We start from the raw sequence: 16,472 nt of genomic DNA, 5'->3' as shown, positions 1-16,472 counted from the left end.
ACGCCGCCTATGCTGACGCACGGCTCTCGCGTGGGCAAGTGAGCACACCCCTATGCGCACACGCCATGGGGTGGGGGGTGGAAGCCAGAGGGTGGGAAAGGCAGGTGTGGAGGGGACAGATGGTGGGAGATTGAGGAGAAAGGGCAGGGCCAGTGGGTCTGTCTGTCTTTCTTTCTTTCTTTCTGACTGGATTTTCCTTTCTTTTCTTTCTCTTTTCCTTTCATTTCTTCTTCTTTCTTTCTTTTTGATCAGACTTTTCTTTCTTTCTTTCTTGCTGATTGGATTTTCCTTTCTTTCTGTCTTCTTTGCCTTCTTTCTGATCAGATTGTTCTTTGTCTTTCTTTACCTCTCATTTCCTCTTCTTTCTTTCTTTTTGATCAAACTTTGCATTCTTTCTTTCTTTCTGATTGGATTTTCCTTTCTTTTTTCTTTTCTTTCTCTTTTCCTCTCATTTCTTCTTCTTTCTTTGTGATCAGACTTTTCTTTCTTTCTTTCTTTTCTTTCTTTTCCCCGAGGCCTTGTCCATTGGTCTCCCTGCCAATCCGTCCCCCAGCTGCCCCACTCACTCCCTGTCTCTGGCTCCGTGCTGTCAGACCAGCCTTCGGGTCCCTTCCCTAGGAGCCGGGGAAGGACGGTGACAGGGCAGCAGGGGCCTGTCTAGCTGTGGCAGCCTCGACCTGGGATGGTCAGGAACCTGCTACTGTGAGACGATCAGCGCTGCCGGCACCTGTACTCAGCAAGCTGTGCTGGGGTCACTCGGGACACGAGTTTGTGGGTTCCTCAGGAGACACGTTAACCCGGCTGCGTGGTTACAGCATGAACCATCTGGGGAAGGGGCAACGTCCCGCTCTGTGTGCGTGTGCAGCGCCGGGAGCAGCGGGGGCCCCCGATCGCAGTCTGGGTGGGGAGTGGGGGCTAGTGGTTAGAGCAGGGAGCCAGGCATGTATGTGGAAGTGTGAAAGTGGGGTGTAGCGGTTAGAGTGGGGGGTGGGGGAGCCAGGATTCCTGGGTTCTATCCCAGGTCTGGGAGGGGAGTGGGGTCCAGTGGTTAGAGTCAGGACTCCTGGGTACTGCCAATGCCCTGGGCCTGATCTCAACTGGGGTCTGGGCAGCACCCGGCCCGACGGGGCCCTGAGCTCGGTTGGGGACTGGGCAGCGCCCGGCGCGATGGGCCCTGATCTTGGTCTGTGTCTGGGCAGCGCCCGGCGCGACGGGGCCCTGATCTCGGTCACGGTCTGTGCAGCGCCCGGCGCGACGGGGACCAGGTCTCATACACAGGCCCAGTGGTGCCAGCTGAAGGCTCAGATCCTTCCTCCTTCATGCCCAGAATCTCCTCCTTCTCTGCACGTTGTCAGACTCCGCTGCCCCGCCCCCCCCCCCCCGCCATCCTGCTCCTGTAGCTCATTCTCTGGGGCCCCCGACGCCACAGTCCCTCCCCCCCCCCCAAGTGCCGAGCTGGCATTTCTGTGGCCTACTTTCCAAGGCAGGTTATGGCTCCCCCCGGGCTCCCCCCCCGCCTTTCCTACCTGACCTCAATAATCACAGCTTCTCAGCAAGTCCTCACACCCTGGCTGCACCAGGCTGTCAATAACTATATGGCCCAGCCCTGGTCCTGGGGCCGCGGCTGGGAGTAACCCTTTCCTTGCCCTCCTCAGTTAGCCTGTCATTTCATAGCCCCTTTTCCCCCTTCTGATCCCTTCCTTGTTCGAATCCTTGGAGCTTTCCTCCCGGCTAGAGTTCCCTGCCTCTTGGGCATGAAGGAACAACCCCAGCCCCCTGTGCAGGGCAGCGGGAAGAAGGGAGGGAGGGGAAACTGAGGCATAGGGAGGCGGAAGAGCAAAAAGGAGTCTCTGGGAAAGTCAGGGGTGGAACCCAGGAGTCTGGGTTCCCAGCCCCAACCACGGGACCCACCTTGTTCCTGGGCTAGGGGGCACCCCCAGGCGTGCAAGTCGTTCAGCCTGGAGTCTTATCACAAGGGACACAAAAACATTCACCACAACCGAGCGAATGGGAGGGTGGGGCTGCGGGTCGGGAATGAGGGGCACCGGCACAGCTGTGGGGGGAGCCCAGGGCCGGGCTAACAGGGGCTGCGGGTCGGGAGTGAGGGGCACCGGCAGAGCTGTGGGGGGAGCCCAGGGCCGGGCTAACAGGGGCTGCGGGTCGGGAGTGAGGGGCACCGGCAGAGCTGTGGGGGGAGCCCAGGGCCGGGCTAGCAGGGGGCTGCAGGTCGGGAGTGAGGGCCACCAGAGCTTGGAGCGAGGAGCCCAGGGCTGGGCAGCCTCCCCTCCCCCAGCCTCTGCCACTCTCTCATTAACATCTAACTAGTTAACCATTCAGAGCCCCAGAGGCCTGGGGATGGGGGAGCAGCAAATGAATCTCCCAGGCTGGGAGCCCTGATCCCACCATGCTGGGAGGGGGGAGGGGAAGGGGTTAGCGGCGCTCCCCAAAACCGGCCAGGGAGGGCGGGACACCCCCAGGCAGCGCCAGACAGATGCACCCGGAGGTTTTAGGCCAAGATCCAGGCCGGGGCAGCTGGGAATTGGGCTGCCTGGGAATCTTGCTGGGTCCAGGGGGTTTCGGGCTGGGGGGTGGGGAGGCAGGTGGATCTGTGAGGGTTTTGTTTTGTCCGTCTGTCCGTCTGCAAGGGGGGGCTTTCCGGCTCCTGGGCAGCCTAAGGGCCCTGCAGGTGCCTGCCCCCAGGAGTCTCTACCCCAATTAGGGATGGAGCCGGTGACCCCCATCTCTGCTGCCCTCCCGCCGCTAGCTCAGCCGTGGGCTCCCTCCCCCAGCTCTGTCGGTGCCCCTCACTCCCGACCCGCAGCCCTTGTTAGCCCGGCCCTGGGCTCCCCCCAGCTCTGCCAGTGCCCCTCACTCCCGACCTGCTAGCCCAGCGCTGGGCGGCCCCAGCAGAGAGAGGCGCAGCCAGGCTGCACAGATTCCCCTGGGACAGATTGGACGGCGACAGCCCCCCCCCCCCCCCCCCCCGTCCGTCCGTCCGTTGTGCTGGGAGCTGCACAGACCCCAACTGACTCCTGGGTTCTACCCCCAGCTCTGGGAGGGGAGTGGGGGCTAGTGGTTAGAGCGGGGGGGGGGAGGGGGCTGGGAGTCAGTACATCACAGCCCTGGGCAAGGGACCCCTATATAAACAGCTGCCATGCCCCACCCCAGAGGTAGCTGCATCTCAGCCCTGGGCAAGGGATCCCAGTATAAACAGCTGCCACACCCCACCCCAGAGGTGGCTGCATCTCAGCAATGGGTGCGAGACCCCTGTATAAACAGCTGCCACACCCCACCCCAGAGGTGGCTGCATCTCAGCAATGGGTGTGAGACCCCTGTATAAACAGCTGCCATGCCCCACCCCAGAGGTAGCTGCATCTCAGCCCCGGGCAAGGGATCCCAGTATAAACAGCTGCCAGCACCCCACCCCAGAGGTGGCTGCATCTCATCCATTAGCTATTTTTACAGGCAGCGTCTCATACGCCTTGGGACTCTTTCTGGCTGCGAGGCAGCGGTGAAATATAAGCTCATTATTATAATCCTAACAAATCAGTCAGCGGGGAACCCTGCTGGGGGGAGAGAGGAAATCCCAAGGAGAAGGCCGGCACCATAGAGGATTTTCCTTCTTCTGAAGCAATAATTCCCCTTCCCCCCCCCGCGCCGCCTCTGGGCTGTGACATATAATTAAGCTGTCACGGGGACGGTTCTTCCAGCCAAAAGCCGCGCGCGCCCTGCGGCAGGGGAGACGCTGGAGCCGGGACTCGCTCCTCGGGGAGTCTCCTGGCTCTCCCCCGAGCAAAGGGGAGGAGGGAAATTCGCCACCCGCCAGTTTGGCCTCAAAGAGCCGAGAGCGGGAGCCGCATTGAGCCGCAGGGCAGGTGAACCGATTCAAGCAAGGGCACTGAACAAGCAGCGAAGAGAACCCAGGAGTCCTGGCTCCCAGCCCCCCCTGCTCTAACCACTAGACTCCCCTCCCCGCCCAGTGCTGGGGATAGAACCCAGGAGTCCTGGCTCCCAGCCCCCACTGCTCTAACCACTAGACTCCCCTCCCCGCCCAGTGCTGGGCATAGAACCCAGGAGTCCTGGCTCCCAGCCCCCACTGCTCTAACCACTAGACTCCCCTCCCCTCCCAGTGCTGGGCATAGAACCCAGGAGTCCTGGCTCCCAGCCCCCACTGCTCTAACCACTAGACCTCACTCCCCTCCCAGAACTGGGGATAGAACCCAGGAGTCCTGGCTCCCAGCTCTAACCACTAGACCCCACTCCCCTCCCAGTGCTGGGGACTGAACCCAGGACTCCCCTTGATTTCAACAGACGTGAGGAGCCCAATTACCCTTGAGAATCTGGGCTTTCCTCCCCTGAACAGCCCTGGCGTCTTGCCACGTGACGCCCCCTCCCTGCCAGTGCCCCCACCCTCCCTGCTCTGCTCCCTGCATGGCTGGCACCAGAGGCCTCTGCATCCCTGGGGGCTGGCGCCACCCTGTGCCAGGTGATCTGCCCCTGGCCCCTAATGCCCCTTATGCGGGGGCCAGATTCTGCTCGGATTGACACCAGGTTAATCCAGAGTGACTCCACTCCGGATCCCTGCCCCTGGGCACGTTACATGGCTACCCCTTGGATCGCTTCCCACCAGACCCCTCACTTCCCCCAGGTGGCTTCTTTGTAGGCGTGGCCAGGTCAGGCACTCCAGCAAACCCAGATCAGGTGGGCCCCTTCTCCAGGGTTTGCAGGTGCGGTGGGGGGGCCGGGGCTCTTTAACCCCTCACTCCGGCGCGTCCCCACCCCCCTCGCACCGTACAGCCACAACCAAGGGCTGCGGGCGTGTGTGTGCGTGCGAGGGAGAAAGTGCGACGCACGCCAAGGTTCACATGCAGGGACCGGGCATGTCTGAGCGTGGCTCCAGGCGTAACAGGGTGTGCACACACGCTGGGGCCCCTTTGGGCGCGGTTTTTATTTTAACACTGCCCAGGAATTAACATGGTGAAAAAACGGTGAAAAAGCTACCAAATGAACCGTTCTCTGGGTCCATACCGGGGGGAGGGGAGGCAGGCGAACAGGGTGGGTGGAGGAGGGAACAACAAATAAAGCAAAGTAAGAGTCCGGCACGTCAAAGCAAATCCAGGAGTGGCTGGTTTGCTGGACGGATTTCTTTTGAGGCAGGTCTCTGACCTGTGTGAGCCAGGCCCTGGCTAGCTCCGGGCTCTCTGGATCTGGTACCGTTGTGGTTTATCTCACGAGCTGCCCATTTCCACGTGTCCACCTGCATCGATTCATTCTGATCAGAAAACACGGCTCCCAAATGCCAGGGGTTGGATTTGCTTAACACAATCCGAGCCTTCGTGTACCTGAGCGGTGCCAAATTGCAGCCGCCTCTGGGGTGGGGCGCGGGGGCTGTTTATACAGGGATCCCTCGCCTGGTGCTGAGATGCAGCCGCCTCTGGGGTGGGGCGTGGGGGCTGTTTATACAGGGATCCCTCGCCTGGTGCTGAGATGCAGCCGCCTCTGGGGTGGAGCGCGGGGGCTGTTTATACAGGGATCCCTCGCCTGGTGCTGAGATGCAGCCGCCTCTGGGGTGGGGCACGGGGGCTGTTTATACAGGGATCCCTCGCCTGGTGCTGAGATGCAGCCGCCTCTGGGGTGGAGCGCGGGGGCTGTTTATACAGGGATCCCTCGCCTGGTGCTGAGATGCAGCCGCCTCTGGGGTGGAGCGCGGGGGCTGTTTATACAGGGATCCCTCGCCTGGTGCTGAGATGCAGCCGCCTCTGGGGTGGAGCGCGGGGGCTGTTTATACAGGGATCCCTCGCCTGGTGCTGAGATGCAGCCGCCTCTGGGGTGGAGCGCGGGGGCTGGTTATACAGGGACCCCTCACCCGGTGCAGAGATGCAGCTGCCTCCTTTCCCCTTCACACACTCCTGCAATACCCGGCTTAGCACTGCTCCAGCACCCCCCAGCTGCAGCTCTGATGCTAATTGCGGTCGTCGCCATTGGAGATGGGGGGGGTCAATACCACCCGCACCCCCCAGCCAGAGGGAAAGGGGGAGGGACCCTGGGGCCGGCAGGCAAGGTGTGCCTAGGCCCCACTTCCCCCAGCCCAGTGCACTACCCGGAGGGGATCAGAAGGTCGGAGCTGCAGACCCCCCCCCCCCCCGGCACCAGCGCAGGGACAGGGGGGGTAGCACTGCTGGGGGCTGCTTGTTCTTCTGCCGGTGCCGCCGGTCGCTAGGCCCATGGTCAGCCGCTGGGGGGCAACCCGCTTGGAGACCGACTGGCGCTTCTTAGGGTGCCCGGCGCACAAATGCTCCAGGCCTCAGTCAGCCTCCCGGCCAGGTTCCTGGGCAGAACCGGGATCTGGATCCAAATCCTGCCCCGGGGCCTCGGCGGCTGCTTGGGCTCGCAGCACAGAGCTGTGATTTTGCAGGGTGTCCCAGCCCCCCCTCTGCTGGCCAGGTCCCCACAAGGCACCTGGCAAGTCCAGAGCCCTCTGCGAGTCTCGTCCCTCGAGCCCCGGTTAGTAACAATCCCCGGCTGTTCTCCCCCAGCGATCTCAATGCGCTTCGCTGAGGAGCGCAGCGGCATTGTCCCTATTGCGCAGATGGGGAAACTGAGGCACGAAGGGAGGGGAGGGGGGTGACTTGCCCCAGCAGACACTGCCAGTGCCGGAGCTGGAAGAGAAGCCAGGCCTCCTGGGACCCACTCTAACGCTCCAGCCACTAGGCCGCACCACTGAGGCTGGGATCACAGTCCGCACCGACCCCCCTGGGGAGAGATTTCTCCTCTTTAGGGTGATGGCAGCATGCCCGGGGAGGGGGGGGCAGCCCTGCCACGCTGCTATGGAGCTGTTCATCCCAGGATGCCCCCAGGGGGTGGAGAAAGCCGAGAGCCCAAAGGTCAGCGAGGGACCGTGCCAAATCTACCCGCCCCACGGGCAGCGGGACACCGGGGCAGCTCCCAGGCAGAGCGGGGCCCCTGGTGCGTGACTGCATGGATAAACCCCTACGTGTGTTTATCGCGGCCCCTTGCTGTGGGGCCGAGGGCACAGGGACCGACCCTGCCCAGGCTGGGGGGGTGCTGGGGACAGAGGGAGTTAGGTTTCAGGGTCCCTTCCAGTTCTATGAGATACGATATCTCCATATTTAACCCAGGTTCATTTGGGAGGAATTGTTGCAGGAATGGGTGGGGGGAGGCTACAGTCCATTGATGGCTGCGGAGGGCCAGCCCTGGCTGCCAAGGTCAATGTACAACTGCCATGGTGGGGGTCAGCCCAGCGAGTTAATCAGTGACCGGGGAGGCAGCCTGTGGCCAGCTATAAGGCCCGGGGGCCATTAGCCGCGGGGCACTGCCGGACACTTCCCGAAGCAGCCGGGCCGTGCGGGCAGCGCTGACCCCAGCCGAGGAGGATGGAGCCTGGTGTCGTGTTGATCACGGGCTGCCTTCTTCTCCTCCTCTTCCTCCTCCTCTTCCGAGCCTCGTCGGGTCAGGGCCCAGGGCGCCTCCCCCCGGGGCCAGCCCCCCTGCCCGTGCTGGGGAACCTGACCCAGAATGTCCTCCCGCTCTACCGATCCTACCGCTGGGTAAGGAAAGGGGCTGGGCCCGGGCGCCGGGGCTGGAGCCCAACAGCTGGGGCCAAAGGCGGCTCCCACCGCGGGTCTGTCCGTCTGGCAGGTGTCTTGCTTTCTATCTGCAGGTGCAATGGAGTTACCGATTGCCCTGCACACCCCTCTGTCCATTCCCATCCCCACCCCTCGATCTAGCTCCCCGTCCCTCGCCAGCTCCCCTCGATCTAGCCAGCCTAAAATTGCCAACCCTCCAGGCTTGTCCTGGAGTCTGTAGGAATTAAAGGTTAATTGGGTCACGTGATGAGACCTCCAGAGATCAGAACCAAAATTGGCAGCCCCAGGGCCCGTGGGGGGGTGGGGGGTGAATCGGGGGGTGTGGCCAAAGCACTGTGCAGCTATTCTCTGCCCCCCAAGGGCCCATAGGGGGCGGATTGGGGGGCGTGGCCAGAGCGCACTGAGCTGTGGCTGTTCTCTGCCCTCCAGGGCCTATAAGGGGTGGATCACGAGTTACAGCAGCCCTGAGGCTGCTCTAAATTACACTGGGGGCCAGGCATGGTGCAAGAAACGCAAAGCAAAGAGATGGGGGAAAGCAAAGTTGCTTTCCCCCATCTCTGCCCTGAGGGGAAACTGAGGCTAAAGCCGCCATAGGTAGAAACAGCGGGGTCCCCCTATTTCTTGATTAATTCCCTCCCATGCCCCATTTTGCTGTCTTACCCTCCCCCTCCCGCTGCAATTCCCACCCCCAGCTCTGCCAGGAGTACGGCCCCATCTTCACCATCTGGCTGGGCCCGAGGCCCACGGTGGTGCTGTGTGGGTACGAGGTGGTGCGCGACGCCCTGGTGGAGCACAGCGAGGAATTCAGCAGCCGGGCGCCCATCCCCTTGCTCAAGCAGATGAACCAGGGGTACGGTGAGTGCCTGCCGCTGGAGGTTACCACCACCTTCTTTGGCCGTTTGGGGCGGGGGGGCGAGGGGTGATGAAAAACCTCAAATAATTGTACAGAAAAATGGTGGCTTTTTTCCCCTCTTTCTCTCCAAAATTTTCACCGCCGGGGGCACACATTTCCCAACTAACCTCAGGGAGTGGTTGTTTGTGTGACCCATGCTAACCTAACGCAGTGGTTGGGGGTCTAATGGTTAGAGCTGGGAGTAGGAATGGGGGGGCTGGAAGCCAGGACTCCTGGGTTAAATATGGAGATATTGTATCTCATAGAACTGGAAGGGACCCCAAAAGGTCATCAAGTCCAGTCCCCTGCCTTCACTAGCAGGACCAAGTACTGATTTTGCTCCAGATCCCTAAATGGCCCCCTCAAGGATTGAACTCACAACCCTGGGTTTAGCAGGCCAATGCTCAAACCACTGAGCTATCCCTCCCCTTCTAGCCCAGCTCTGGGAGGGGAGTGGGGGCTGGTGGTTAGAGCAGGGGGGCTGGAAGCCAGGACTCCTGGGTTCTATCTCAGCTCTTGGAGGGGAGTGGGGGCTGGTGGTTAGAGCAGCGGGGCTGGAAGCCAGGACTCCTGGGTTCTATCTCAGCTCTTGGAGGGGAGTGGGGGCTGGTGGTTAGAGCAGCGGGGCTGGAAGCCAGGACTCCTGGGTTCTATCTCAGCTCTGGGAGGGGAGTGGGGTCCAGTGGTTAGAGCAGGGGTGGGTGGGAAGTAGGACTCCTGGGTTCTATCCCAGCTCTGGAAGAGGAGCCGGGGCCTGTGTTAACGACATTAGATGACGTCCCCACGGTGCTGTGGCAGGATTAATTAACACCAACGGAGAGCGCTGGAGGCAGCTGCGTCGGTTCACCCTCACCACCCTCCGGAACTTGGGCATGGGCAAGAGGCCGCTGGAGCAGCGAGTGCAGGAGGAGGCGCAGCACCTCGCCCAAGCTGTGGCTGACAAACAAGGTGAGCAGCGGCGTGCCTGATGCTGCCACACGGGCACAGAGCAGCATCCCCCGCCAGTGAGCCTCGGGCACCCGACGGCGAGTCCTGGGAGCCCTGGCTCTGGAAGGGAAGTGTCTGAGAGTGGTTAGAGCAGGGGGCAGGAGCTGTCAGGACTCCAGCTGCAGGAGGGGAGTGGGGTCTAGTGGTTAGAGCAGGAGGGTCTGGGAGCCAGGACTCCTGGGTTCTATCACCAGCTGCGGGAAGGGAGTGGGGTCTAGTGGTTAGAACTGGGTGAGCTCGCAGTCCAGACTCCTGGGTTCTATCCCCAGCTCGGGGCGGGGCGGGGCGGAGCCAGGACTCCTGGGTTCTATCCCAGCTCTGGGAGGGGAGTTGGGTCTAGTGGTTGGGGGAGGGGTGGGGCGGGAGCCAGGACTCCTGGGCGCTCTCTGGTTTCCCCATCTGGGGCTTGTTCCCTGCTGTCTGTTTCCCCCCCTCCCCGTCGCAGGGCACGCGTTCGACCCGGTGCCCGACATCACCCGGGCCGTCGCCAACATCATCTGCTCCGTGGTGATGGGGACCCGATTCAGCAGCGACAACGAGGAATTCCAGGAGCTCCAGCGTCTCATCATGTCCTACATGTGCTACTTCCGCTCCCTCCCGGCGCAGGTACCCGGGGGCCCAATGCTCCCAGCCCCACAACAGCCGCTCGCTGGGCTGCGGCCCCCTCTCTCTGGGCACAGCCGCGAGCCCATTCCAGCTTTACCTTTAGCGGGTCGGGAATTCTTCGACAAACCAGTTTCCCCTTGGAAAACGCCGATTCCCCGGTGTGGGGAAAGGGCCCGTTTTGGTGAATTCCCCACTTCCTAAAAACTTGTCCCCTCCGGCGCGGACGGTTTTCGAAAGGAAAAAGTTCCAGGGTTTTGCGTCCAAATGACTTTTCGCTGCCAAGCCTCTGTTAATTTGTCGCAAAAGCAAACGCAGACGAGGCGGGCGCCGAAATGAACCTTTCGACGGCCCCGTGCTGGAAGTTCTCTCGCCCCCGGTTTGGGTTTGTGAGGATTTGCGAGATGTCCCGATTGAGGGCAGGACATTTTTTCCGCTGCTCACCAGAGGGGAAAGCCATTTCCCAGCCAGCTCTGCTCAGCAGCCTCCGGGGGGAAACTGAGGCAGCGAGGGGCGGTGCCTGGGCACCCGGACGCCCAGCAGATGAGTGTCAGCGGTGGGATGAGAACCCAGGGCTGCTGAATTCCAGCCCAGCGCTTTAGCCTCCCTTCTCCCTGCCTGCTATTAACCGTCCGGCTCTGTCCCATCTCTCTGCTCTCCCCCCCGCGCAGCTGTACAATACCTTCCCGGGTATCATACACTTCCTGCCTGGCCGGCACCGGCGGATCTTCAGGGAATACGAGCGCCTCAGAGCCTTCATCCAGGCCCAGCTGGAGTCCCACCGGCACAGCCTGGACCCCAGCGCCCCCCGCGACCTCATTGACTACTTCTTCCTGCAGCAGGCCAAGGTGAGGGGCGTCCCGGGGGACAGGAGGAGTCAGCGGCAGAGGAGGGGACCGCGGCTGGAATTCAGTTCCATTGATTGGGGGGGTTGATGGGATCCTGCAGCTAGATCCCCATAGATACCCCTGCACCCCCTCCCCACACATGCCTCCGCCCACCCATCCATCCCCATGGACACCCCTCAACCCACACAGCCCCACCAAACCCCATGGACACCCCTCAACTCACCCATCCTCCGCCCATCCCCATGGACACCCCTCAACCCACACCAATCCCCCACCACACACTCCCCCCACCAATCCCCATGGACACCCCTCAACCCACCCATCCTCCACCCATCCCCCACCACACACCCCCCATCCATCCCCATGGACACCCCTCACCCATCCATCCCCATGGACACCCCTCAACCCACACCCCCCCACCAATCCCCCACCATACACTCCCCATGGACACCCCTCAACCCACCCCCTCACCCATCCATCCCTATGGACACCCCTCAACCCACACACCCTCACCAATCCCGCCACACATCCTCCACCCATCCCCCTAGACACCCCTCAACCCACACACCCCACCAATCCTCCCACGCACACCCCACCCCTCCCCCCATCCATCCCCATGGACACCCCTCAACCCACCCACCCATCCCTATGGACACCCCTCAACCCACACAGCCCCACCCATCCCCCCACTCCCCTTCCTCCCAACCATGCCCCCCTTCTTTCCACCCCCCCATGCATCCCCCCCATTCATCTCCATGGTCACCCCTCAACCCACCCATCCTCCACCCATCCCCCATCCATCCCCATGGACACCCCTCAACCCAGATACCCCCCACTCCTGCACCCATCCCTCCAACCCCATGGAAACCCCTAAATCAACCCACCCCTGCATCCCCAGACCCCTCCATCCACCAACCCCTGCATCCCCAGACACACCCCTCTATCTATCTAGCCAGTCACTGACTCTACACTCGGCACCCTACGTGGGCTCAGCTTCTCTTACCTCCAGCTCAGATTCCCTGACCCAGCCCCCTGGAGCCAGGCCGACCGTCCCTCCATCTCCCCAGGGCCTGGGGCCGGGAGCTGGGCAGCGGTGGCTGGCGGGGGCACCCCTTGCCCTGGGTTGCGGTGGCGGGGTGGGATTGTGCCTCACTGGGGTCCCGTCCCCCCCCCTCGGCCCTGTGCTAGGAGCGAGGGAAGGAGCAGACGGAGTTTGAGGACGAGAACCTGATGGCACTGGTCAGCTCCCTGTTCATCGCCGGCATGGAGACCACCAGCAACACCGTCCAATTCGCCCTGCTGGTGATCGGCAAGTTCCCGGACGTGCAAGGTGGGTGCAAGCGGCCGAGACACGCTGGCTCCTTCCCAGGGTGCCGATAATCCCCAACGCTCCCTGCCAGGGGCACCCCGGCTGGCACCAGACAGACGGCTCCATCCTCAGGCAGCAGTAAAAGGCTCTCAAAAGGAGGGGGACCGCCCGCCCCCCCCGAGGATCCCACCCTTCCATCCCTCGCATAGGGTGGCCACCCCAGTCAGGGTCCCTGCTCCCAGTCAGGGCCCAGAGGGGGCAGATCGGGGGCGTGGCCAGAGCAGACTGCACTGTGGCAATTCTCTGCTCCCCCAGGGCCCATAGGGGGCGTCCTATGAATTAGAGCAGCCCTGAGGTTGCTCTGCATTACATCGGGCACTGGGCAAAGGGGAGAACAAAGGGGACTTACAGCCCCCGCCCCCATCCCAGTCCCCAAGGGCAGGGTGGGGGCCACAAGAACAGGGTCCAAGGAGCGAGAAGGAGGCATAGGGGAGGGGGTGCAGGGGCAGAGCCCCCAGCCAGGCGGGTGGGAGGGTAGAAGGAGGTAGGAGCTCTCCCCATCCCACCCCGTACCCCGAGCCATCATGGGGAGGCCAACCAAAGCTGGGGGAGGGCAGGAAAAGTGATGCAAAGGATCCTGGGAAATGTGTTGCTGTCTGGAACAGGGGGGCTGGCCATTGGGGGTGGGGAGAGACATTGGGGGGGGATGGGTGAGAAGGGGAGGATGGAAGTGGGGGGGACACACATGGGGGGAGCCCCCCCTTCCCCGGCATGCCAGGGCCACCTGTGTCTCCTTGCAGCGCGGGTACATGGGGAGCTGGACAGGGAGGTGGGCAGGGCTCGGCCCCCCGCCCTGGAGGACCGGCTACGGCTGCCCTACACCAACGCTGTACTGCATGAACTCCAGCGCTATGTCGACCTGGTACCCACGAGCCTGCCGCACACCACCACCCGCCCCACCCCCTTCCGGGGGTACCTCATCCCACAGGTGAGACCCCCCCACACACCCAGCCAGCGCTGGCCCCAATGCGGCGCGGGGGGTTCACTGGCCCATGCCACCCTACCCCTTTATAACGTTCACTTCCCCAAGCTGCTGGGCCACTAAACTGCGGCTGCGTCCCACCCCAGAGGTGGCTGCATCTCAGCGCCAAGCAAGGGACGCCTGGGCGAGGAGCTGCCCCGTCCCACCCCAGAGGTGGCTGCATCTCAGCACCAAGCAAGGGACGCCTGGGCGAGGAGCTGCCCCGTTCCACCCCAGAGGTGGCTGCCTTTCAGTGGTGGGAGAAGGGATCCCCTACCCAGCTTGGCCATGAAATGTTACTCGGCCAGCATAGGAGCAGGACATCCTGGAGTCTCCTCCCCGCTCCGCTGTCCAGTATGTGATCTAGGGCCCATCCCTTCCCTGCCCCGTGCCTCAGTTTCCCTCTTTGGGAAAGGGACATAGCGACCCCTTGGGGCTGTTATTTTCTTTCCACTCCTATTGCTGTAAAATGCCTAAAACCTTGCGCTGTCGGTGTCTTGTCCCCGTCCCCCACCCCAGGGTACGACCATCATCCCTCTCCTAGCCTCGGTGCACTTTGACCCAGCCAGCTGGGAGACCCCGGAGGATTTTAACCCCGGTCATTTCTTAGATGAGAACGGAGCATTCAGGAAGAGAGACACGGCCATGCCCTTCTCTGCAGGTAATGTGGACACAGCTTCGCCTCCCGTCTCTCTCACGTGCGCACACACACAGCAGGGCTCAGCCCCTCCAGCAGGGGGCGATAGGGACGGACACACACACACACACACACACACACTGCAGAGGCTCTGGGCTGTTTCAGTTCAGAACAAAGAACAATGCAAAGGCCTTGCCAGCCTCTCGCCTGACCTACGACCAGGAGGAGCAGCTAGGGGATTTCAGGGGGTGACATCATTACTTCTGGGCTCAACGGGTAGTGATCAATGGCTCCATGTCTAGTTGGCAGCCGGTATCAAGGGGAGTGCCCCAGGGGTCAGTCCTGGGGCCGGTTTTGTTCAACAGCTCCATTAATGATCTGGAGGATGGGATGGATTGCACCCTCAGCAAGTTTGCAGATGACACTAAACTGGGAGGAGAGGTATCTACACTGGAGGGTAGGGATAGGGTCCAGAGTGACCTAGACAAATTAGAGGACTGGGCCAAAAGAAACCTGATGAGGTTCAACAAGGACAAGTGCAGAGTCCTGCACTTAGGACGGAAGAAGCCCATGCACTGCTACAGACTAGGGACCGAGTGGCTAGGCAGCAGTTCTGCAGAAAAGGACCTGGGGATTACAGTGGACGAGAAGCTGGATATGAGTCGACAGTGTGCCCTTGTTGCCAAGAAGGCTAACGGCATTTGGGGCTGTATAAGTAGGGGCATTGCCAGCAGATCTAGGGACGTGATCATTCCCCTTTATTCGACATTGGTGAGGCCTCATCTGGAGTACTGTGTCCAGTTTTGGACCCCACACTGCAAGAAGGATGTGGAAAAATTGGAAAGAGTCCAGCAGAGGGCAACGAAAATGATGAGAGGGCTGGAGCACATGACTTATGAAGAGAGGCTGAGGGAACTGGGATTGTTTAGTCTGCAGAAGAGAAGAGTGAGGCGGGATTTGATAGCTGCTTTCAACTAACTGAAGGGGGGTTCCAAAGAGGATGGAGCTCAGCTGTTCTCAGTGGTGGCAGATGACAGAACAAGGAGCAATGGTCTCAAGTTGCAGTGGGGGAGGTCTAGGTTGGATATTAGGAAACACTATTTCACTAGGGGGGTGGTGAAGCACTGGAATGGGTTCCCTAGGGAGGTGGTGAAATCTCCTTCCTTAGAGGTTTTTAAGGCCCGGCTTGACAAAGCCCTGGCTGGGATGATTTAGTTGGGATTGGTCCTGCTTTGAGCAGGGGGTTGGACTAGATACCTCTTGAGGTCCCTTCCAACCCTGATATTCTGTGATTCTATGATTCTACTGGGTCCTGCTCCGGGCACGTACGACAGAACACAGCTGCCCCCTGGGGCAGGGACTCAGGACACCTGGGTTCTATCCTCTGCTCTGCCGGGTGACCTGGGCCAAGTCGCTTCACCGCTCTGTGCCTCAGTTTCCCCTCCCCCCATTGCCTGTTTCAACTGGGCGCTCGCTGGGGCAGGAGCTGCCTTCTAAAACTGCTGCTCCCCCCTGGAGAGGGGACCAAGAAGAGCCCCTAAAAGGCGCCGCGGGTTGGAGAAAAGGCGAGATGGAAAGAGATTGAGCGTCTCCGAAAGAGGCGACTTGCTCCTTCTCGGGGGCTGCTGCAGTTCTCAGCTGGGTGCTGGAGGCAGGCCCCCGCGTGGCCTGACGAGACCCAACTGACGGGCTTGTCCTCTTGTCCCCCCTCCAGGGAAGCGCATGTGTCCCGGGGAAGGGCTGGCCAAGGCGGAGATCTTCCTGTTCATAACCACCCTGCTGCAGAGCTTCACCCTGGAGCTGCTCACGGACCCCGGGGCCATCGACTTGGCCTCACTGCGGAGGGCTTTCCGTGACCAGGGCCTCTCCTACAAGCTCCGTGCCGTCCCACGGCCAGCGTAGAGCGGGTATGACGTTATTGACATAAACTGGGACCATACAGATCATTGTTGCAACCAAGGTCCGGTAGTGGCACCCAAATCTTGTATAAAGGGGGTCAAATGGGGTGTCTAAGACAAGGTTATGGTTTACTGGTTATGATTAGGCTGTCTATATGTGTGTATCAGTTTTGTAGTTGAAGTTATGAGTATTGGCTCTATACTGTCTGTATGGCAAACTTATGCTATGCTGCTGGGTGACATCCCAGACAAGTTGGTGTTAGCTCTGCCTAGCCTGCTTGATGGCCCATTAAGGACCATCAGCTATACAATGGACCCATTGAGAGAAGGCAAATATGCCTTGAGACTCAGCAAAGTATGCAGGGACTGGCCCATGTGACTCCAGACTCCATCTTGCTGTAATTTTCCACAGTAAGGACAAAGAGGTGTTCTTACACCTGGAAAAGACTATATAAGGCTGATACCTCGTCTCCATTTTGTCTTCAATCCTGCTTCTTACCTCTGGAGGGACTTCGCTACAACTGAAGCTCTGAACAAAGGACTGATGACCCAGCCCAGCTGGGGATGTATTCCAGAGACTTGATTTGAACCTGCAGTTTATTCTATCGCTGCTGCAAGCCTGAACCAAGAACTTTGCCATTACTGTATGTAATTGATCCCATTTAACCAA

At 61.0% G+C, this 16,472-nt stretch overlaps 1 protein-coding gene across 1 annotated transcript; it reads left to right on the top strand.

Annotated features, from left to right (window-relative positions):
• The first annotated feature begins 7,394 nt into the window (after positions 1-7,394).
• Positions 7,395-15,806, top strand: LOC135893045 (cytochrome P450 2C23-like). Its single transcript, XM_065420839.1, has 9 exons — positions 7,395-7,568; positions 8,300-8,462; positions 9,298-9,447; positions 9,932-10,092; positions 10,761-10,937; positions 12,126-12,267; positions 13,047-13,234; positions 13,787-13,928; positions 15,619-15,806. Exons 1-9 carry the CDS (start codon positions 7,395-7,397, stop codon positions 15,804-15,806), a joined length of 1,485 nt encoding a protein of 494 aa, XP_065276911.1.
• The last annotated feature ends 666 nt before the right edge of the window (positions 15,807-16,472 follow it).

The sequence above is a fragment of the Emys orbicularis genome, chromosome 21, assembly GCF_028017835.1.
Source record: "Emys orbicularis isolate rEmyOrb1 chromosome 21, rEmyOrb1.hap1, whole genome shotgun sequence".
Classification (NCBI taxonomy): domain Eukaryota; kingdom Metazoa; phylum Chordata; order Testudines; family Emydidae; genus Emys; species Emys orbicularis.
The sequence above is the reverse complement of the archived record's forward strand: the minus strand, read 5'-3'. Positions and strand labels throughout refer to the sequence as shown.